The sequence below is a fragment of the Chiloscyllium plagiosum genome, chromosome 7 (genome assembly GCF_004010195.1).
Source record: "Chiloscyllium plagiosum isolate BGI_BamShark_2017 chromosome 7, ASM401019v2, whole genome shotgun sequence".
In the NCBI taxonomy this organism is placed as follows: Eukaryota; Metazoa; Chordata; class Chondrichthyes; order Orectolobiformes; family Hemiscylliidae; genus Chiloscyllium; species Chiloscyllium plagiosum.
In genome coordinates, this window is record NC_057716.1 from 103,985,619 (window position 1) to 104,010,292 (window position 24,674).

At 45.5% G+C, this 24,674-nt stretch overlaps 1 protein-coding gene across 1 annotated transcript in view; it reads right to left on the minus strand.

Moving 5' to 3' along the window:
• LOC122551951 (receptor-type tyrosine-protein phosphatase-like N) overlaps positions 1–24,674 on the minus strand; it is a 139,158-nt gene that overhangs the window by 96,467 nt on the left and 18,017 nt on the right. Inside the window, exon 3 of the mRNA XM_043694522.1 lies at positions 23,709–23,773. Within this exon, the coding sequence (XP_043550457.1) occupies positions 23,709–23,773 (65 nt within the window). The remainder of the gene's footprint in view (positions 1–23,708; positions 23,774–24,674) is intronic.

The following is a 24,674-nucleotide window of genomic DNA, read 5'->3' on the forward strand; positions in this document are numbered from 1 at the left end:
GAAGAAGGGCATGTGCCCGAAACGTCGAATCTTCTGTTCCCTAGATGCTGCCTGACCTGCTGTGCTGTTCCAGCAATAAAGTTTCAGCTTTGATCTCCAGCGTCTGCAGACCTCACTTTCTCCGTGGAACTGGAGTCGCCTATCTGTCAGACTAATTCAGACATGGAGGCAAATGAACAGTTGCATTTTAACAACAATCCAATAGATTCATGGGCATGTCTTCTCCAGATTCAAAATCCAAATGGGTTTGGGAATGTGGTGCACCCTCTCTGAAAGGTTGTGGATGAGATTGGCAGACACAGGCACATAGGAGAAAGCAGCTGACTTGATTAACACTGCACCCACCACCTTCTATGCTCACTCTGTCCACCACCAACACCTTGTTGCAGCAGGGTGGACCATCTACTCATCCAAGCTCCTTTGACAGCACCTTCCAAACCCGTGAACAACTGGAAGGACAAGGGCAGCAGGCACACGGAACACAAGTCACACACTTGAGGTCAGCACAGTGACTCAGTGGTTAGCACTGCTGCCTCACAACGTCAAGAACCTGGGTTCAATTCCACCCTCGGGCCACTCTGTGTGGAGTTTACACATTTTCCCCGCGTCTACGTGGGTTTCCCCCAACATCAGGAACCCGGGTTCAGCTCCACCCTCGGGTGACTGTGTGGAGTTTGCACCCCATGTCTGCATGGGTTTCCTCCCACAATCCAAAGATGTGCAGGTTAGGTGAATTGGCCATGGGAAATGCAAGGTTAAAGGGACCAGGTGAGTCTGGGTGTGATGCTCTTCGGAAGATCGGTGTGGACTTGATGGGTCAAATAGCCTGCTTTCCACATTGAAGAGACCTTATGACTTTATGATATCTTGACTTGGAAGTACATCATCATTCCTTCAGTGTCGCTGGGTCAGAATCCTGGAATTCCCTCCCTAAGAGCATTGTGGGTCAACCCACGGCACATGGACTGCAGCGGTTCAAGAAGGCAGCTCACCCCCCACCTTCTCAAGGGGCAACTAGGGATGGGCAATAAATCACTGGCCCAGCCAGCGATCTCAGAAATGAATAAAGACACAGAACTTTAAAGGGATTCTTGTGAGGTCGGTTATCAAGTAGCATTACGAACCAAACATTGGGATACAGCTCGACTGAAAAGCCGAGTAATTATGTTAAATGTGCACAACTTGGTTAGTGCACATTTAAGTGCACTGAGTTCAGTACTGGTCTCCCTCTTGTAAAAAGGATGTAGTAGAACTGGAGACAGTGCAAAATAGATTTACAAGGATGACAAAAGAGCCAAAAGGTTATAATTACTAGGGAAATTTGCACAGAGTGAGAGGTCCAGTTCTCATAGAATCCCCACAGTGTGGATACAGGCCATTCAGCCCAATGGATCCACACTGACCCTCTGAAGAGCATTCCACCCCTGTAGCCCTGCACTTCCCGCAACTAACCCCCCCCTAGCCTGCACATCCCTTAACACTACGGGCAATTTCCCACGGCCAACCCTCCCTGACCTGCACATCCTTGTACCGTGGGAGGAAACCGGAGCACCCGGAGGAAACCCACACAGACACGGGGAGAACGTGCAAACTCCACACAGACCTGTACAGACTTGAGGAGGACAAAGGACCCTTCTCTGTGCTTTAGGCCTCTATGTCTCTATGAGCCTCATCCCTTGAATGATTTTTTTAAAAAGTTGATCATTTTTCTACATCTCTCTCTTCCTTTTTTCAGACCAATTTTAAACCTCTTAGCCAGCTGATTTGAAACGTATTCTTTTGTGGGATGGGTGTTTAGTCCGAGAGGGGGAAGATGGTGGGGAAATAGTAATGTCACTGAGTAATTATCCAGGGGCTGGAGTAATCCTCTGGGGAAGCGGGTCCAAATTCGGCCGTGGCAGCTGGGTGGAATTTACATTGAATTAATAAATCGGGAACATTCACACATTTCTCCCCATTCCCTCATTGTTCAGGCAAAGGGAACAGTCCACCTGTCGTCTCAGGAACAGTGACCTTGACACCACCTTCGATTCTCAGAAATAACGATCTGTTTTGCTAGTGTCTATTAGGGGAGGAAATCTGTCCTCCTCACCCGGTCTGGCCAAACTGCTTTTATTATTGTCTCATCATTGACCCTGAATAATTCTGGATCAATAAATTGAATATCCTACCAGCTGCTATGACGGGGTTTGAACCCGTCAGACTGGCCCTCTGGATTTGGGTTCAAGTGAGATTAGATTAGATTACTTACAGGGTGGAAACAGGCCCTTCGGCCCAACAAGTCCACACTGACCCGCCGAAGCGCAACCCACCCATACCCCTACCCCTACATTTACCTCTTTAACCTAACACTATGGGCAATTTAGCGTGGCCAATTCACCTGACCCTGGGGGCAATCATTCAGTGATGGCAACACCACTGGACATCGAGGGATGTTGGTCAGGTTCCCTCTCGATGGAACGGTCATTGCCTGGCATTAGTGTGATGTGAATGTCACTTGCCACTTTCCAGACCATGTCTCAGTGCTGTTCCGGTTTTGCTGCATTTGAACATGGACTACTTCAGTATCTGAGGAGTCATAGCAAGGATTGCTAGCCCACTGACACGACCACTACCACCATGTAAACCCTACAGTGCAGATGGAGGCCATTCAGCCCCTTACCAGCAGTGGGTAGGTGAATTGTTATCCGGCCTACGGTGTTCTTAAGGAGGTTCTGTAGTAATTCCCAAAATGAAATTTGGTAAACACCGGAAGTGAAAACTTTAGAGGGGCTCAGAAGGGGAGAAGTCCTTCCAAAGTGCTAGTATAGGTATGAAGGGCTGAATGGTTTCCTTGGTGCTGCATCTTTCTGTGCAGTGTCATTGAGATCTGGCTCTTTAACTCTGAGCCAATATTGTATGAAGTACCTGTCTGTTTCCACACTGTATAATCCTATGACTCTATGACCGTGACTCTTTAACCCGGAGGGGGTGACCCAAGCCTGCTATATAACTGCAAGCAGCCTTTGTCACCGGTGGCGGTTTTCACAAAAGTTGGAAGCCAAGAAAACGTTACGCGGTTTAGCTTAGACGGCAGTGTAGAGATAGCGTCACTGGATTAGAATCCAGAATTCTGGCCTGATAGCCCCCTAGAACCATGGTTTCAAATCCAACCATATCATGGAATCCCTATGGAAAAAGACTATTCAGACCATCAGTATCCACACCAACCCGATGAAGAGCATCCCACCCAGATCCATTCCCCTAGCTTATCGCTGCATTTCCCATGGCTGACCCACCTAGCCTGCACATCCCTGGACACTGTACTGCAGTTTAGCACAGCCAATCTAAGTGAACCTACACATCTTTGGACTGTGGGAGGAAACTGCAGCACCCAGAGGAAACCCACGCAGACATGGGGAAAAGATGCAAACTCTACACAAACAGTCACAGAGTCATAGAGATGTACAGCACAGAAACAGACCTTCAGTCCAACCAATCCATGCCAGCCAGATATCCCAACCCAATGCCAGCACCCAGCCCATATCCCTCCAAACCCTTCCTATTCATATACCCATCCAAATGCCTCTTAAATGTTGCAATTATACCAGCCTCCACTATATCCTCTGGCAGCTCATTCCATACACGTACCACCCTCTGCGTGAAAAAGTTGCCCCTTAGGTCCCTTTAATATCTTTCCACTCTCACCCTCCTATAGCTCAAACCCTCCAACCCTGGCAACATCCTCGTAAATCTTTTCAGAACCCTTTCAAGTTTCACAACATTTTTCTGATAGGAAGGAGACCAGAATTCCAAAAGTGTCCTAACCAACGTCCAGTACAGCCGCAACATGACCTCTCAACTCTTATACTCAATGTTCTGACCAATAAAGGAAAGCATACCAAGCCTTCTTCACTATCCTGTCTACCTGTGACTCTACTTTCAAGGAACTATGAATCTGCACTCCAAGGTCTCTTTGTTCAGCAACACTCCCTCAGGCCTGACCATTAAGTGTATAAGCCCTGTTCTGATTTGCTTTCACAGTCGGCCAAGGTTGGAATCAAACCCAGGCCCCGGCCCTGTGAGGCAGGAATGCTAACTGTGAGCCACCAGACCTCCTGTGGTAGAGTTAAAATTCAATTAATTAATCCTGAATTGAGAGTTCACCTCTGTAATTATGACCATGGCAACCATCATTGATTGTCTTAAAAACCCATCTGGTTCACCAATGGCTTTTAAAGAAGGAAACTGCTATCCTTCCCTGGTCTGGCCTCCACGTGACTCCAGACCCACAGCAATGTGGTTAACTGTTAACTGCCTCTGAACAGGCCTGGAGTGCTCTTTGAGGGCAATTAGGACAATAAATTCTGGCCTTGGCAGAGACCTTACATGAAGGAATAAACCAAACTAAAAAGCAAAAAAAAAACACTGGATTAAAGTCAGCAGGTTAGGTAGCATCTGTACAGGCAGGGACAGGCAGAGTTAAGGCTGTGACCTTGCAAAAGGGGAGCGTTAATTCTGTTTCTGTCTCTATAATCAGATAGAACAGAGAACGTTACAGAGCAGTAAAGGCCCTTCTGCCCTCGATACTGCGCCGACCTGTACCAGCGCCCAGTTGTTATTTCAGATTTCCAGCATCTGCCATATTCTGCGGCTCTATATATGAGTCAACTGGCTGCCTGTCTCTGTGAGGATTTTCAAACATTCCCGTTAATTCACCATGAGATACATTCAGAGAATGTTTCACAATGGCTTTGCTTCATTGGCCACTTCAGAGTAGAAATGTTAGAGGGAAACAATTAAGATGATTAAAGCATTTGATGAGGTGGAGAGAGAGAATCTATTTCCTGTGAAGCAAGAGTGGATTAAAGAGACAGTCCAGAACAAGGATATGGAACCTTAAAATTCATCATCAGCGTGGAAATCTGAATCCTCAGCCTCCCAAAGACTGTAGAGACTGGGGGGTCAGTTGAGTAAAGGGATGGGAATCGGCATTTCGGGCAAAAGCCCGTCATCAGGAGGGCTCTCCCACTCCTCGGACGCTGCCTGACCTGCTGTGCTTTTCCAGCACCTCACTCTCGACTCTGATCTCCAGCATCTGCAGTCCTCACTTTCTCCTGAGTAAAGGGGTGCTCATTTAAAACAGAGACGAAGAGGAGTTTTTCTGCTCCCTGAGGGTGGTGGAATCTGTGGAATTCTTTACCTCAAAAGTTGGTCGAGGCTGGCTACTTCAGGACATTCCAGGCTGAGGCAGACAGGTCTTTAATCTCAGAATCCCTACAGTGTGGAAACTGGCCATCATGTCCTCACCAACTCTCTGAAGACCACCCCACCCCCTACCCACTCCCTGTAACCCTGCATTACCCATGGCTGACCCACCTTAGCCTGCACATGCCTGGACTTAATTTAGCATGGCCGATTCACCTAACCTGCACAAAAAGTCATACAGCACAGAAACAGACCCTTCGGTCCAACCAGTCCGTAATCCCAAACTGAACTAGTCCCTCCTGCCAGCACACCTTCGGATTGTTGGAGGAAACCTGCACAGACATGGAGAGGATGTGCAAAGTCTGCATACGTAGTCACCCGAGGGTGGAATCAAACCTGGGACCCTGGTGCTGTGAGGCAGCAGTGCTAACCACTAAGCCACTGTCATAGGGATGTACAGACTTGTCAGTCCAACTTGTCCATGCCGACCAGACATCCTATAGTGATCTAGTCCCATTTGCCAGCACTTGGCCCATATGCCTCTCAACCCTTCCTATTCATATACCATCCCGTCATTAAGGGAATCGAGGATTACAGGGAAAAGAAACATATCAGCCATGATTGAATGGCAGTGCAGACTCAAAGGAATGAATGACCTAATTTTGCTCCCTGTCTCTTAATAGTCTTAGGGCAGAAAAGGGGAGTTACGGATCATCAGATCACCCTATAGTGGCAGTGAATGGCTGAGCAGATGCGATGGGCTGAATGGCCTACTTCTGCGGCTCCGTCTTATGGTTTTATTTCAGAACTGAGATCAATCAGGTTTTGTAGGGCAGCGTGTTAAGGGATCGGGAAGTGAGGAAGGTGGATGGAGCTGAGACGCAGCTCAGTGAAGGTTTGACTGAATAACAACTCGCATTGCTTTGTTCTGATGCATGAAACAAGATGTAAAACAACAGGGACAAAACAAAAAGATTGGGGGGGGGGGGAGAGAAACTGAGTATGCGATGCTGTCTGTATTCACTAGGCTGGTTAGAATAATAGGGAGACTAAGAATTCTAGTGGAAAGAGCTGTACCTCATCTCTGCCAGCAACTAATGGAGGTGTAGGTACAAATAAACCTTTTTGTGAATAATCATTTAAATGTTAGCAATGCGCAAATACTTTGCTAAAAAAAACAATTCTTTTAAATAAAAAGAGAACATGTTACCGGTGAATTATTGTTTACACTCATTTTCCCTCATTAATGCTGACCATCCCTTTAGCATTAAACTACAGACAAAGCTCTATAATGATGACCAGCACTGATACATGAGAACGGACAATATTGAGGTGAACGTACACAAATTGGGAGAAATGAGATCATTCATTAGCCTGGAAACCACATTTAAACAGGCAGGCACGTGCTGGGTCAGAAATTCTGCATTCGAGGAGGATTGTGAATATCAGAATTCTGTATTAAAAGGGGATTGCAAATATTGGAATTCTAAGTAAGAGGATTGAGAATATCTGAATTCTACATCAAGATAAATTTGGAATATTATAAATCTACATTAAAGAGAGATAAAAATATTCAAATTCTGTGTTAAAAAGGGGAGTTAGAATTTCCAGAATTCTACAAGAAAAAACAAATGAGAGATGTTAGAAATCTTCATTGAAAAGGGGTCAGGGTTCCTGGAATTATATGCTACAAAGGGATTAGGAATATTGGAATTCTACACCAAAAAAGGGATTAGGAATTCTGTACAGGTAGTGGAGGGGAGGGGGGGGGGGCGGGGGGGGGGGAAATCGGACAAGAATGCTGAGAGACTAGGAACAAAGTCTAAACTTAAAGAAAAAAAGGGGCATGGGGAAATTCTAGCATGAAGGGGGAACAGGAAAGCAGGAATTGTAGAAGAAAAGGGAATACCTTGGTGTGAGAGCAACTAACGGGTGTGAGAATACAAACCATCTTCATCGTGAATAATCTTTTAATTTTTGAGCTGCTGGAAGTCAGTCACTCTCACAGAGGATCAGTGCAGGAAGAAGGCACATTTCAAAAATGCAGTTATAGAAATTCCGTATAGATATTAAACATACGAATTTACCAATGCATGTGTGTACATATTCATATCCAAACATTTAATATTAATACATACACATAATATTTGTTATATATTAGATGAATATTAGATTTCTGAATTAAAAACCTTTCAACAATAATATTTACTGATGGTAACAATATCTCATTGTAAAAACAACAGCCTGCAGTTAACTTGATTGTTATACTGGGGCTAATAGGACCCATAGACTCTATTTTCGTAACCCCAGCCCCCTCAATCTTGAAATGCATTGCAAGTAGGGAATATATTTATTCCTATCCTTCCTTGTTCTGTCACTTTTCTCCCCAGCTTTTGTTCAGAGTGGGTGTTTATGGTTGGAACCCCTTTCCCAAACATTCCCCAACTGACAATAACCCCTGTGCGGGACTGGGGTGAAGTAAGACCCCAACCAACCCCTCACCTTTCCCCTCTTCACAGCCCAACTTCACACTTTACCCCTTCCTCAAACGACCCCTTTTCTTACCCCTCAGCTCCCGCTCCCTCCAAAACAACCCCTTTTTTTGCAAAACCCCTGTTAGCTTCCCTCAGCCCTGCCCCCTTCTTTACAACCAACCCCAGGGAGGGGCCATTTCCACTTGTAGACAATAAAACCTCATCTCTCTTGCTCGCTTTCTCTCTCTCACACACACACAGACACACACACCAGGGAGAGGGAGCATCAAAGTCATCTTCCAGCACAAGCTGGAGAAAATGGGTCTTACCTCACAGTCAGTCCACAGCAGAACCTTTCCTCACAAACACAGAGAGAGAGGGGGTGGGAAGACAACAGATTCAGGGCTGGTGAGTAGACAGGGAGGGAGGGACAGGGAGAGGTGCTACAATGCTCTGAACCCTCCTTATAAGCTCCCTGTTCACCATTCATATTCTCCTGCCATGTGTCACATCAAAAAAAAGCGTTGCCATAGCAGCCTCTTCACATGTTGCTGATGGTTAGTTGGTCGGTTTTTTTTCTGTGTGTGGATTTAGCTCCTGGAGAATTTTCTCTTCTCATAGGGAGAGGGAGAGGGAGAGAGAGAGAGAGAGAGAGAGAAAACACAAAGTGTATGTGACGTTTGTCTTCTGCAGAGGAGTCCCAGGTTTTCATGTTGAAAGGGACGGATCCAGATCATTGCTGATCTGTTCAAGGGATTTTCTAATCAACCGGGTCAGAGCTAGGTGTGTATGGTAATGTCACTGACTCCAAACTCCCCCCAGATTAAAGACTTTGGGGAACCTGGGGTCAAATCCTATCATAGAGGGTAGGGACATTTTAATATGTTAAAATCTAATAATAGGAAGGGTTTAGAGAGATATGGGTAAATGCCCCTAGATTAGGTTCGGATATTTGGTCGGCATGGACCAGTTGGACTGAAGGGTCTGTTTCCATGCTGTACATCTCTGTGACACTCGAATTATAGTCATAGTGATGTACAGCACGGAAACATACCCTTCAGTGCAAATTGTCCAGACCGACCAGATATCCTAATCTAATCTAGTTCCATTTGCCAGCACTTGGTCCATATTCCTCCAAACCCTTCCTATTGATATACCCATCCAGATGCCTTTTAAACATTGTAATTGTTCCAGCCTCCTTCACTTCCTCTGGCAGCTCATTCCATACACGTACCACCCTCTGAGTGAAAAAGTTGCCCCTCAGGTCTCTTTTATATCTTTCCCCTCTCACCTTAAACCTATGCCCTCTAGTCCTGGACTCCCCCACCCCAGGGAAAAGACCTTGTCTAATTACCCTATCTATGTCCCTCTCGATTTTATAAACCTTTATGAGGTCACCCCTCAGCCTCCAATGCTCCAGGGAAAACAGCCCCAGCTTATTCAGCTTCTCCCCATAGCTCAAACCCGCCAACTCTGGCAACATCCTTGTAAATCTTGTCTGAACCCTTTCGAGTTTGACAGCATCTTTTCTGTAGCAGGGAGACTGGAATTGAACACAGTATTCCAAAAGTGGCCTCACCAATGTCCTGTATAGCCGCAACATAACCTCCCTACTCCTATATCCAATGACCTGTAACGGAAAGCATACTATACACCTTCTTTCACTATTCTTTCTACCTCAGACTCCACTTTCAAGGAACTTTGAACCTGCACTGCAAGGTCTTTTTGTTCAGCAACACTCCCTACGACCCTTCATTAAGTGTCTAAGTATAGCCTTGATTTGCCTTTCCAAAATGTAGCATCTCACATTTCTCGAAATTTAAACTCCGTCTACCACTCCTCAGCCCTTTGGCCCAACTGATCAAAAGCCTATTTTTAACCAGTGCAGACTCAGTGGCTGAAGATGCTTTTTGTGTGCTGTGGACTTCAATGACTCTGATGGTAACTGTCATACAGTTTTGGTTTTGACCAGCATGAAGGCAATGGGCCAAAATACCTTTCTCTGAGCATAGAGTTTTGTCTCCATAGCAATGTCACACCTGGGAGCAGCTGAGACTTGAGGCTATGTCTCCTGGCTCAGACATAAGGTCATTACCAACACACTTCAAAAGTCCCTTTCTGCTGTTAAATTGGAGAGGGTTCAGGAAAGATTTACCAGGATTTTGCTGGGACTGGAGGGTTTGAGTTATCAGGATAAGCTGGATAGGCTGGGACTTTTTGACGACTGTCTGTGTGGAGTTTGCACATTCTCCCTGTGTCTGCAAGGTTTTCTGGGTGTTCCAGTTTCCCCCAACAATCCAAAGATATGCAGGTTAGGGTGAATTGGCCCTAGGAAATTGCCCATAGTGTCCAGGGATGTGGAGGTTAGATGCATTAGTCAGGGTTAAATGGTCTGGGTAGGTTGCCTTTTGGAGGGTTGGTGTGGACTTGTTGGGCCGAAGGACCTGTTTCCACACTGTAGGGATTCTATGATTCTATTCTATGAAGAGATTCCTCCTCATCTCAGTCCTAACTGGATTGTCGTTAATCCTGAGACCACATTCTGAGTACTACATGTCCCCCTCCTGAGCTGAGAGGGAAACATCCTTTTAATCCACATAAGTGTACACCTGCTTGTAAAAGGAACAAGAACAAGAAGGCAGAGGTTTAAAGTAATCTGCAAGAGGGTGAAGTGGGAAGAAAGACTTACATTCAGGTGGTTGTTAGGGTCTGGAATGCACTCCCTGGAAATGTGGTGGAGGCAGGTTCAACTGAGGCACTCAAGAGGAGCATTGGATGGTTAGTGGGTTAGAAGTAATGTGCCAAGCTATGGGGAAAAGGCAGGAGACTGGCATGCGGTAAGGAAAATCCCTCCAAACCCTTCCTATTCATATACCCATCCAAATGCCTCTTAAATGTTACAATTGTACCAGCCTCCACCACTTCCTCTGGCAGCTCATTCCATACACGTACCACCGTCCGTAGGTCTCTTTTATAAATTTCCCCTCTCACCCTAAACCTATGCCCTCTAGTTCTGGACTCCCCGACCCCATGGAAAAGACTTTGCCTATTTACCCTTCTGAACTCCAGGGGATCTCCAGACACAGACTGCTCTATGCTTCCTCATAGGTCCCACCATCTGTGTGGTTGGCACGGTGGCTCAAGGGTTAGCACTGTTGCCTCACAGCACCAGGGACCTGGGTTCGATCCCACCCTTGGGCGACTGTCTGTATGGAGTTCCCACATTCTCCTCGTGTTTGTGCGGGGTTCCTCCGGGTGCTCTAGTTTCCTCTAGCAGATCAAACATGTGCAGGTTAGGAGGATTGGCCATGCCATAGTGCCCAGGGATGTGGAGGCTAGGTGGGTTAGCCATGGGAAATGCAGGGTTACAGGGATGGAGTGGGTTTGGGCGGGATGCTCTTCAGTGGGTTAGTGTGGACTTGATGGTCCAAATGGCCTGCTTCCACAGTGTAGGAATTCTATGAATAAAGGCCCAGGCTCCACAATGTTCCCTCATAGGTCCCACCAAAAGGCATCTGGATGGGTACAGGTATATGAATAGGAAGGGTTTAAAAGGATAGGGGCCTGACAAATGGGACTAGATTAGGTTAGGATATGTGGTCAGCATGGACAGATTGGGCCGAAGGGTCTATTTCCGTGCTGTACAGCTCTATGACTCTATGACAGGATCATGGAGTCAGGATCAGGATCAGAACTATGCACAATACTCCACCCAGGTCTACACAACTGTATCCCTGTACTCAAACCCTCTTGCAATAAAATACCAGCATTCCATTTACATTCCAGATTGCTTGATGCGCCTAAAAGAACTTGCAGTGACTCATCAGCAAGGACAGCCAAATCCCTTTGGACATCAACAGTTTCCAATCTGAAAGAAAAGACATTGATGCATCTGTTTTGCTTACCAAAGTGGACAGACACACTCACACTCATCCGTGGGGAGGTGATGGCCCAGTGGTGTTGCTGCCAGACTGTTAATCCAGAGATTCTAGTAATATCCTGGTGACTGAGTTCAAATCCTGCCGTAGCAGGTGGAATGGGGAACACAAAATCAATTGAAAATCTGCAATTAAGGATCTAATGATAACCATGAAGCAATTGTTGGAAAAACCCATCTGGGTCACTAATGTCCTTTAGGGAAGGAAGCTGCCATCCTTACCTGGTCTGGCCCACATGTGACTCCAGACCCACAGCAATGTGGTTGACTCTTAGCTGCCCTCTAGGCAATTAGGGATGGGCAATAAGTGGTTTGTCAATGAATAAAAATATAAACACAGACTCCAACTGCCTTGTTCATGCCCCATCCAGTCAATATCCACATGGAGCCTCTTTGCTTCATCCTCACAACTCTCATCTAGTTTGGTGTCATCGGCAAACTTGCGAATCAACCTGACCAGGGGTGTTAACATGTCTCTGGAGCAGGTGGGTCTTGAACCCAGGCCTTCAGGGCCAAAGATAAGGACACTGTCATGTACCACAAGAGCCTTCCAAACTAGGATATAGATTGTGAGCACCTGAGGCATGATCCTTATCATACCCAGCTGGATACAGCCTGCTGAACCTACTCTCTGTTTTCTGTCTGTGAACCAATCCTCAACATAATCCAATTTCTCACCCCAATTCCGTCTGCTGTCATACTTTTTATTGACCTCCTGTGTGGAAATTTATCTAAAACCTTTTGGAAGCCCAAATACACATCTTCTGGTTCTCTCTTCTTGTAACAATTCGCAAATAGGTTTCTCAAACATCCAGATGGGACCAAGGGAACACTATTGTTTAATATGGACAAAACTGGGGATGCCGAGTATAAAACCACAAGAGCTCACTGTTTTGAAAAACATAATGTAAACTTTATTATTAGACATGAGAAGAGTGAAACAATCTACATCCATATATAACGAATACTCTTAACATGGAAAATTCACGAGGTAAATGTGGGTAATGGATAAATTGTGGTCAAACACCGGACAGAACACGTCAAATAATAGATATGCACTAGACAGATCCTACACATTTATCAGCAATCCTCAAAGGTAACACTGTGGGTCATCAAACCTCGTTTATACTTCATATCCTTTATAAAGGATTACAATTCTCCATTTCTAAAGAGTTAGTTTCAGAGTTTCCCCACAAGCTGCTGTGTCTTGGGCTGTCTCAACCTTTGCTCACATCCTGGTAGCTCAATTCCTTCTCCTCAGACTGTATTTCATTGGAATCTTCAGAATATAATCCAGTACCTACACATAGGCACAATTGCAACTCGTTCGCAGACAGTGAGCTTCAGTCAGCTGACAAAATGATTGTGGTTTTTCGAAGCTCCAATATTTCTGAGCAGCACCAAGCAGATAATGCTTGTGGGCTTCCTTCACCCTCACTCTCAGCTACCAAATGGCTCCTGGGCACAAGGATATCCCCTCATCTCCATTGGCTGCTCAGATAGCATTTCAGTTGTGTGAAAGCAACTTTTTTTGGCTGTTTCTCGCTCCCTCTCTCCCTCAAACGCAGTCAGGAACCTTCCATGTCTACTCCTGAAGGTTTCTGCCAGGCCCAGACTGCTAGGAGTCTCCTAACCACAAGACTTTGGCTGCCCGGAGTCTCTTCTTTTGTTTCCTTCCATCTGACTCTGTCCCAAGGTCTCATTTTACAGCAATAGTCTCCACAACACAGGTGCTACCATTTAACGGCTGGGTCCTTCAGCTGGCTACGAAATACCTGGTAAAAACAATGACTACAGATGCTGGAAACCTGATTCTGGATTAGTGGTGCTGGAAGAGCACAGCAATTCAGGCAGCATCCAAGGAGCAGCAAAATCGACATTTCGGGCAAAAGCCCTTCATCAGGAATAAAGGCAGTGAGCCTGGAGCGTGGAGAGATAGGGGGATGGGCTGAACAGAGTTACAGAATTTGGAGAAGATTTTTTCTGGTTCTGGATGCAAGTTTGCTCACTGAGCTAGAAGGTTCATTTTCAGAAATTTCATCACCATACTCGGTAACATAATCAGTACGCCTCCAGTAAAGCACTGGTGTTATGATCTATTTATGTGTTTAGGTGTCCTAGGGTTGGTGATGTCATTTCCTGTGGTGATGTCATTTCCTTTTTTTTCTCCGAGGGTGGTAGATGGGGTCCAAGTCGATGTGTTTGTTGATAGAGTTACAGTTGGGGAAACACATCGACTTGACCCCCATTTACCACCCTCTGAGAAAAAGAACAGGAAATGGCATCACCACTGGAAATGACATCACCACCAGAAATGATACCACTGACCCAAGGAAACCTAAACATAAATAGAAAGCAGGTCATAACACCAGCGCTTCACCAGAGGCTCACTGAAGATGTTACCTAGTATGGTGTCACAACGTCTGAAAACGAACCTTCCAGCTCAACGAGCAAACCTACATCCAGAAGCTGAACAAGGTATAGCAACATAGGAACAGGAAAGGCCATTCAGCCCCCCAAGTCTGTTCCACCATTCAATGAGATCATGGCTGATCTGCAGCCTAACCTGCTTTTGGGGCTGATATCCCCTCATACCTTTGTTGACAAAATGTGGAGCTGGGAAACCACAGCAGGTCAGGCAGTGTCAGAAGAACAGGAGAATCGACTTTTCGGATCAGGATCCTTCATCAGGACCCTTAATATCTTTGCTTCACAAAAATGTATCTATCTCAGATATAAAATTAACAATTAATCCTGCACCCATCTGACTGTAATATGTCCAGCCTGTAGCAAGACCAAGTTCCCCACAGGCTCTGAACTCAAGGAGTTTATCTTTCAGGTCGATCAAGAAATGGAGCTCTCCTCAGAGCCCAAAACAAGGGAAGTGAGTGTTTCCTTAACACATCTCACCTTACTGAAAGGAATCCGGTTCAGGCAGGCTGTTCGGGAGTCCACTCGATGGGAACGAGCCACTGACTGACATGTATCTGCCTTGCCATCAGTTTGCAGAGGCTCTGCTGTGTACTGGGTTACAGATACTTTGAATCAATCCGACCAGGGGTGTCAATGTGCCTCTAGAGCAGGTGGGTCTTGAACCCAAGCATTTAGGACCAGAGGTAAGGACAATGCCACTCTCCACAAGACCCTTCCAAACTGGGATATTGATTCACTGCCCGCTTTGCTGAGTCTGATCCCCAGCAAACTGTCACTTCATGGTCACAGGTTTACACAGGAAGAGCCCACTCAGCATATCCAGCTTGTGCCATCTGATTAAACAAGCTATCCACACCCCTCTGCTCCTTCCCCACAGTCATGAACACGTCATCCTTTTCAAGTCTCCTTCCAAATCTGCTTTGACGTTCAGGCCGTTGTTTCAACTTCACAATAATCCACTCGATCGGAATGAACTGAGTAGCGACATGACTCTGCCTTCCCAGGGAGCCTGCTGTATGATAACCAAAGCTGGGATCACTCTGCCTGCTTCCTCGTGTCTGAAGACCAACTTCTCGGTGGTTGTGGACACGGTTGACAGGATGCACAGAAAATGATTCAACCTCTTCTGGATGAAATCCAAGAAACAAATGACTTGTGGAACTTTACCAATCTCTCCTTGGTCAAGTTCCGGTCCATCGTTGGTTCAGATCAACGGAGAAATCCTCTCAAAAGTGGATGATTTCCCTTCGCAGGGAAGCTACCCCTCATCTAAGGCTGACATTGATGTGCAGATTCAGGATTGCATCCAATCAGTGAGTGTGACCTTTGGATGCCCAAGGATGCGGCTCTTCGATGGCTGTGATCTGATACCAAGAGAAAGGGAGGATGCAGATGCTGGAGGTCAGAGTCAAAAAGTGTGGTGCTGGACAAGTACAGCTGGTCAGGCAGCATCCCAGGAGCAGGAGAAAGTGAGGACTGCAGATGCTGGAGATCGGACCTGAAAATGTGTTGCTGGAAAAGCGCAGCAGGTCTGGCTGCATCCAAGGAGCAGGAGAGTTGATGTTTCAAACATAAGCTCTTCATCAGGTATGACATTGGGCACATCTTTGAAGAGATTAAGTCTTCAATCACTTAGAATGGGGATGCAGGTTTTGATTGATTAATATGAAAATCCCAGAATTTCTTTCAAGTCACATTCCTGAGATAACTTAAGATTTTATCAATATTAAGAGAAAGGTGACATCTCAGCTCTGAGATGCATTGTATGAGCTGAGATGTCACCTTTTCTGTTACACTAATAAAACCTTAAGTTATCTTGGGACTGTGGCTTGAAAGAAGTTCTGGGATTTACATATTAATCAATCAAAACCTGCATCCTATTTGAAGTGATTAAAGACTTAACAGCAGTCTCTGTTTGTTCAATATATTGCATCAGTTGTATGACACTATGATCTTTTGTTATACATTCTGTGTCCTATGATCCTGCCCCACTAGCTGGCTGATGAAGGAGCAGCGCTCCGAAAGCTAGTGCTTCCAAATAAACCTGATGGGCTACAACCTGGTGTCGTGTGATTTTTAACTTTAAAAATGAAGGTTGATTCCCTTTCCTTACCCAAGGTGGATTGCTATTTTCTTCCCCTTTCCTCTTCAGTGAGGTTGTGGGGTTATCCAGGCCAAGGGAGAGTTAGCCCTGAAATCTGATCCAGGTGATTCACGACATGTTTTTTTTCTCTCCAGGTAGATCACCAAATGCCCTTCCAATCCCCATTTTTCACCTGGAGGCTTTGTCTCTGTCCTTTTTTGGGATGAGGGTGTCACTGGCTAGGCCAGCACTTATTGCCCGTCTCTAATTGTCCAGAATAGTTAAGAGTCAGCCACAATGACACAATGTGGGTCTGGAGTCATATGTAAGTCAGACATGCCCAGCAGATTTTCTTCCCAAAAGGACATGAGTAGAGCAAAACTTTCATTTTTAACAACTATCAATGATCGTTTCAAAGTCACCACCTCTCAGTTCCATGTTTTATGAATTGAATTTAAATTTGACCATTTGTCACGATGGGATTTGAACCCACAGTCCCAGAACATTTATGGAGACCTTTCGATTACCAGGGCAACGAGGTTACTACAAGACCTCCACCTCCCCATGGTAGATTGTTGCTAGGCAAGTGTATTAAAGGTTAAGGAAACATAATGGAACATAAAGCCAGGTTCTGAGGAAGGGTCACTAGACCTGAAACGTTAACTCCGACTTCAGTCACAGATGCTGCCAGATGCACTGAGCTTTTCCAGCAACTTCTGTACTTGTTTATGATAATTTAGCATCCACAGTTCTTGCAGTCTTTATTAAGCCAAACTCCTTGGACTTTTCGTCCATACCAGGACTGTGACCAGTACACTCTACAGAATGGGTGTGTCTTATTATTCCATGCTAAGATACATTCAAAACGTAAACCTGAAATAAGGATTTTCTTTGAAAAGTGAGAAGCGTTTGGAAAGTTTTCGCAGGCAATAGAATAGTATCAAAGACTGGAGGAGCCATATCCGGACAAGGGTGAGTTGGAACCTGACAGGTTCAGCAGCAATAGGTCAAAATTGATTTAAAAAAAAGATTACAAAGTGATAAGTATACTTCACATAAAGAGAAAATATAATAATGTAGTAGAGTAGAGAGAGATTCAGGAATTTAGATTCAGATCAGACTGAGATAATATACTGCAACTGTTTCTTTTCATTCACGGGACATCCAGGCCAGCAATTATTGCCAATCCCTAATTGCCTCAGAGGGCTGTTAAGAGTTAACCACATTGCTGTGGGTCTGGAGTCACATGCAGGCCAGACCAGGTCAGGATGGCAGAGTTCCGTTACTAAAGGCATTGGTGAACCAGATTTCCGACAATCGGCTGATTTATCCAGGAGAAAGTGAGGACTGCAGATGCTGGAGATCAGAGTCAAAAGGTGTGGTGCTGGAAAAGCGCAGCAGGTCAGGCAGCATCCGAGGAGCAGGAGAATCAATGTTTCAGGCAAAAACCCTTCTTCAGGAATCTTTGCCTGAAGAGCTTCAGGGCAGAGGAGATGAGCTGGGGGTGCAGTGAGAGAGAGACTCACTGAGGTCCTTGTAGAGAGAGGAGGAGAACTTCTTCAAGGTAGGCATCCGTGGAAGAGGCTTTGCAGGAAGGTGAAAATCAACTCGGCAAACGTGATACTGGAGATCAGAGTTGAGAGTGTGGTGCTGGAAAAGCACAGTAGATCAGGCAGCATCCAAGGAGCAAGTGAATCAAAGTTTTGGGCATAAATCTTTCATCAGGAATGGAACTGTCAATTTGCACACAGCAAGTTCACCTGTAGCTAAGTTACCCAGCAAGGTTCTCCACCATGCCTTCCAAATGTTCCAGCCCAGGTGATGATTCCATTCCATTTTGTGAGGAATTATATCAGCCAAGCCCAGGAGTAAGACCTTGCCTGCACTGAGGCAATTTCTGAAGATGTTCCCACAGCTTTCTCCAGCTCCTGCAGTTCCATTCCAAGAAGACTGGATGTCATTCAGTGAAGAACATACAAAGTGTTTCCAAACATTTGATCAGATTTGTGATCACTCTCCAGTTGTGAGTGAAGAGAGCAGCAAAAATCAGAGGTGAGTACTATTTAAATGTTGGTCATTTTAATGATTGACCACATAGTTGTTTTGGTTAATAATTTATCTTTATGTACCTTGTCTTGTCCTGTTAATATCTTGAAGACTTGAATCAGATCACCCCTTAACCTTCTAAATTCTAGAAAAAAAAAGGCCTAATTTGTACAATCTCTCCTCATAACTTAACCTGAAGTCCAGGTATCATTCTTATAAACCTAGACTGTTCTCTCTCCAAGGCCAATATATCCTTCCTGAGGTGTAGTGCCCTGATCTGCTCACAGTACTCCATGTGGGGCCGAACCAGACTCATCTGGAGATTTGCTTACTGATATAAAAAACTATTTAACCCTCACATTCTAACGACCATTTACCATGGCAATCTCTGAAGAGATTTGTACCCATCCTTGTGCAAGCCTTTTGTCAGAGTGAATCAGCACTCTTCGTGATGGTTCACACCCCTCTTCAACCTAAATTTGAGAGTGTGGCATGAGAACACCAAAATGGCGCTGTCCTGTGACTGCATTTAAAGGGAGGCAACTCCTCAGGCCATCTTTGATGGTGTTCATTCAACCGCTCAGGAAAGGTTTCTGTCTCAAATTCTCTCTTGCGTCCAGAAGGTATCACGAAAGAGACTGGGTTCCCCTCAGCCTACAGCAGTCTCCTCTCAATGAGCACCTGCCAGTCTTCACCCTGAGGTAGCCATGCCATTGCCGACTGTCCTTTCAGAGTGAGAAGTTTGGGAATATCGTACACAATTGTGTTCTTTTCGGTGCAACTGTTGCAGGGCAGCCTTCATATCATCACCCACTTGGACCATTGTCAATGACTAAAGAACCCACTTTACAACATATCCCATGAGCTGCCTCTGGACTGGAATATTCCAAAATGCTGGAGGTGCTCCCACACATTCTACCCTCCAGATCATTCAAAACTCTGCTGCTTGTGTTCTACCTTGTACTATTTACCGCTCCCCTGTGCCTACTGAGCTACATTGGCTCCTGGCTCAGTGCTGCCTTAATTTTGAAATCCTCATTGTCACTTTCAAATCCCTCCACCCCTCACCGAGTATAGGGTTAATCATAGGTTCACTCTAAAACCAGCTGCTGAGGATGGGTGTTAAACAACTTTGTTATACTGATGTCAGATCACCTGGAACTGGAGGCTGAGACCATACGGTTCCAGAAGATGTTCCCTCCTATCATCTCTGCTGTGTAATTATGTTCATTAAAGTAATGATCACAATCAATAATTTCAAAAGGATTTTTAAAAATTCCTTCAGGATGAGGCTGTCACTGGCTAGGCCAGCATTTATTGCCCATCTCTAATTATCCAGTGGGCAGTTAAGGCTCAAACCCATTGCTGTTGGTCTGGAGTCACATGTAAACCAGACCAGGTAAAGATGGCAGCTTCCTTCCCTAAAGGACATTAATGAACCAGATGGGCTTTTCCAGAAATTGTTTCACAGTCATCATTAGATCCTTAATTCCAGATATATATTGAATTCAAATTCGACCGTTTGTCATGGTGGAGATTTGGAGCAGGTCGCCCAGAACATTACCTGGATCTCTGGATTATTTAGTCCAGAGAAAAAAACCATGAGACCGAAACCTCAACGAATCCTATTGGATGTGTACTTGAGGGAACTAAACTTGTAGGACTACCGGGATACAGCCTTTTATAACATGGGAAAATGTAAGGTTATGAATCTATCCACTCCACCCTCCTCCCTGGCCTATCACCTTCATCCCCTCCCCCACTCATCTATTGTACTCTATGCTACTTTCTCCCCAGCCCCATCCTCCTCTCATTTATCTCTCCACCCTTCAGGCTCTCTGCCTGTATTCCTGATGAAGTGCTTTTGCCCAAAACGTCGATTTTACTGCTTCTCGGATGCTGCCTGAACTGCTGTGCTCTTCCAGCACCACTCTAATCTAAGCTATGAACTTTGGCAGGAAGGCTAGAGAAGCTGGATATTATTTAAATGAAGAAAGACTGCAGGAAGCTATGGAACAAAGTGGGGTGGGGGGGGGGGGGGGGGGGACCTTGTGCCTATAGCATCCAAATTTAGCAGGTAATGAGGAAGGCAAATGGAATTTTGGCCTTTATTTCAAAGGGTATAAAACTAGGGAGGCTTTGCTCGAACCATACTATGCGCTAATCCATTGTCTATTGTCATAGCTGGAATACTGTGAACAGTCTTGATCCCTTATCTAAGGAAAGGTAGACTGGCATTGGAGGCAGTCCAGAGGAGGTTCACTCAGCTGATCCTGGGCACGGAGGGATTCTCTTATGAGGAGAGGTTGAGTAGGTTGGGCTCATTGGAGTTTAGAGGAATGAGAGGTGACCTTATTGAAACAAACAGGATTCTCAGGGACTTGAGAGGGGAGATGAGTGTTGCTGAACAAAGAGACCTTGGAGTGGAGGTTCATAGCTCCTTGAAAGTAGAGTCGCAGGTAGATAGGATAGCGAGGAAGGTGTTTGGTATGCTTTCCTTTATTGGTCAGTGCACTGAGTATAGGGGTTGGGAGGTCAATTTGCAGCTGTATAGGACATTGGTTAGGCTACTGTTGGAATACTGTGTGCAATTCTGGTCTCCTTCCTATTGGAAGGATGTTGTAAAACTTGAAAGGGTTCAGAAAAGATTTACAAGGATGTTGCCAGGGATGCAGGGTTTGAGCTACAGGGAGAGGCTGAACAGGCTGGAGCTATTTTCCCTAGAGCGTCGGAGGCTGAGGGTGACCTTATAGAGGTTTATAAAATCATGAGGGGCATGGATAGGATAAATAGACAAGGTCTTTTCCCTGGGGTTGTCTAGTCCAAAACTAGAGGGCATAGGTTTAGGGTGAGAGGGGAAAGATTTAAAAGGGACCTCAGGGACAACTTTTTCACGCAAAGGGTGGTGCGCGTTTGGAATGAGGTGCCAGAGGAAGTGGTGGAGGCTGGTACAATTATAACATTTAAAAAGCATCTGGATGGATATATGAATAGGAAGGGTTTAGAGGGATATGGGCCAAATGCTGGCAAATGGGACTAGATTAGATTAGGATATCGGGTTGGCATGGACATGTTGGACCGAAGGGTCTGTTTCTGTGCTGTACATCTGTATGACTCCATGACTCTATGTTGAGAGGTTGCTTCCCTTTGTGGGACAGTCTAGGACCAGAGGGGGTCATCTCAAAATAAGGAGTGACACATTGAAGACAGAGATGAGGAGGAATTTCTTCTTCCAGAGCGGAGTGAATCTATGGAATTCTTTAGCCAGAGGGCTGTTGAGGCTGGGCTGTTAAATTATATTCAAGATGTTGAGGTGCCAGTGTTGGACAAAATCAAAAATCATATGACACTGGGTTATAGTCCAACAGGTCCATTTGAAATCACAAGCTTTTGGAGCGCTCACTCCTTCCTCAGGCCAACTGCCTCAGCAAGCTTGTGCTTTCAAACAAACCTATTGGACTGTAACCCAATGTCGTGTGATTTTTGAAAATATATTCAAGGCTGAGATATCTCGTTAATCTGTAAAAGAATCAAAGACTGTGGAAAAGGCAGGAAAGTTGAATTGAGGATGACTGGATCAGCCTGATTCCTTTTGAATGGCAGCCCCAGTTTGCTGGGCTGAATGGTCCCCTTCTGCTCCTATATCTTATGGTATAGAAGTGGGAGATCACGCTGGTATAGAATAGGGGAATAGGACTGACTGTAGAGAGTCAGCATGGACTAATGTTATTCTGTGACACAATGACTCAATGTGCATTTGTCTCAGATTTTGATTAGATTAATTCCCTACAGTGCGGAAGCAGGCCCTTCGGCCCAACAAGTCCACACCGACCCTCCGAAGAGCAACTACCCAGACCCATTCCCCTACACCTAACACTATGGACAATTTAGCATGGCCAATTCACCTGACCTGCACATCTTTGGACTGTGGGAGGAAACCGGAGCATCCGGAAGAAACCCACGCAGACACGGGGAGAATGTGCAAACTCCACACAGTCGCCTGAGGCAGGAATTGAACCCGGGTCCCTAGTGCTGTGAGGCAGCAGTGCTAACCACTGAACCACCGTGCACTGTGTACTGTTTTGGTGAAGTGACTTGGGACATTAATATTATGTTAAAGTACCAGATAAGTGGATGTCAATCCTACAATAAAGGTGAAATGTGGTTGTAATAAAATGGTCTATTTTCTCACTCTAAAGAGCTCTTTAAGCATCAGATGGTGTACGTGAGCAATACTTCCACAGGAACTCAATGCTGTCTTGGAACAAAGAGAGGAATTGGTGAATTGAACATAAACAGTGCTTTCTTCTCCTTACAGAAGGTCACTGCCTTTGAACTGTAACACCTCCCCAATTAGTAAACTCAATGGGGAAGGAGGGGATCTGGAAAGACAAAGACAAGCAGCTATTGAATGCGAGCCAGCCTTGCATGTTTTATGGGCTGTTAAGTAACTGCCTTGTAAATCTGCCTCGTGTCATGGTTCATGCCAACTTTCTCAGAGACCAAACTGTTTCAGTGACTAAACTCGGATATGTGTGCGTCTGTGTGTCTGCGAGTGTACTGTGTATTTAAATCTGTGTGAGTGAGAGTGGTTGAGTGTGAAAGGGAGAGTATGTGAGAGAGGGAGTGCGTGAGAGTGAGAGTGTGTGAGTGGGTGTGTGAGTCGGAGAGAGTGAATGAGAGTGAGGGAGTGAGCGAGGGAGTGAGTGTGCATGTGAGTCTGTGTGTGAATGAGTGTGTCTGCATAAGTCAGTGTGTGTGTTGAGTCTGTGTGCGTGTGAGATGTGTGTGTGAGAGAGAGACACACACAGAGAGAGAAAGAGTGTACGCATGTGTGTTTGTGAATATGAATGAGTTTGTGAGTGTGTGTGTGTTTGTGAATGAGAATGAGTGAGTGTGTTTGTGTGAGTCTGTGAGTGTGTGTGTGTTTGTGTCTGACTAATGCACCTATCACTATGGGCAATTCACCTGACCTGCAAATCTTTGGACTGTGGGAGGAAACTAAAGCACGCCCACGCAGACACGGGGAGAATGTGCAAACTCCACACAGACAGTTGCCTAAGGCTGGAATCAAACCCGGGTCCCTGGTGCTGTGAGGCAGCAATGCTAACCACTGAGCCACGTCAAGGAATATCTAATAGGGGGTATTTTTTTTAATTTGGTTAAAGGATGACTGACACACCTAGCAGATTGCCTTCATCAACAGGAATCAGATACTTTCTTGAAGACAATTAATAATAGCCAGCATTGATCATCGTGAGAGCTTTCATTTCCAGATTTGTAAAATATTGAATTTAAATTCCACAGCAGTCCTAGTTGGATTTGAACCCATGCCCCCAGTGCATCAACCTGGGTCTCAGGATTACAAGCCTAACAACATTACTAACAAGCCACAGTGTCACACTGTAGGAAGGGAGGGATGGTATAATTACATGGGTCTCTGGTGAGCATTGTTGGCTTGTTTGACTTACCGTTCCACACACACTGCCTCAAACCGTGATGTCCCAAAGCCACGGGGAAACTGACGAATGGTGCTTCAGTCACTTACCTCACCCACACCAGCCTGCACAATCTTCAAACCAGTCTCAGCCTCAAGCTTTGTCTTGCTGGCAACTGAAAGAGAGCAAGAGGAAAAGTATTTTTGTATAGCGGCGGGAGTTATTGCACACCCAGTGACACAAGGGGGTACACACCTATACTGTGTAAAGGACCATGCAAAGCCACCACTAGGAGGAATTATCCATCCATACACACTCACAACATACACTGTTCAATAATTATTTCAGCTCTTCACAAACCAGACTGACCTTCCAATGTCACACCACAAGACATCAGAGTCATAGAGATGTACAGCATGGAAACAGACCCTTCAGTCCAACCCATCCATGCCGACCAGATAGCCCAAACCAATCTAGTCCCATGTGCCAGCACCTGACCCATATCCCTCCAAACCCTTCCTATTCGTATACCCATCCAAATACCTTTTAAATGCTGCAATTGTACCAGTCTCCACCACTTCCTCTGGCAGCTCATTCCATACACGTACCACCCTCTGTGTGAAAAAGTTGCTCCTTAGGTCCCTTTTATATCTTTCCCCCTCACCCTAAACCTATGCCCGCTAGTTCAGGGCTCACCCGTCCCAGAGAAAAGACCTTGTCTATTTATCCTATCCATGCCCCTCATGATTTTATAAACCTCTGTATCTTTGGTGAATTTCTGCAGGGCATCTTGTAGATGGTACACACTGCTGCTACTGAGTGTTGGTGGTGGAGGGAGTGGATGTTTATGGATGTGGTGCCGATCAAGCGGCTGCTTTGTCCTGGATGGTATCAAGCTTCTTGAGTGTTGTTGGAACAGCACCCATCCAGGGCAAGTGGGGAGTATTCCATCACACACCTGACTTGTGCCTTGTAGATGGTGGACAGGCTTTAGGGAGTCAGGAGGTGAGTTACTCACCACAGTATTCCTCGCCTCTGAACTGCTCTGGTAGCCACCCTTTTTATGTGGTGAGTCC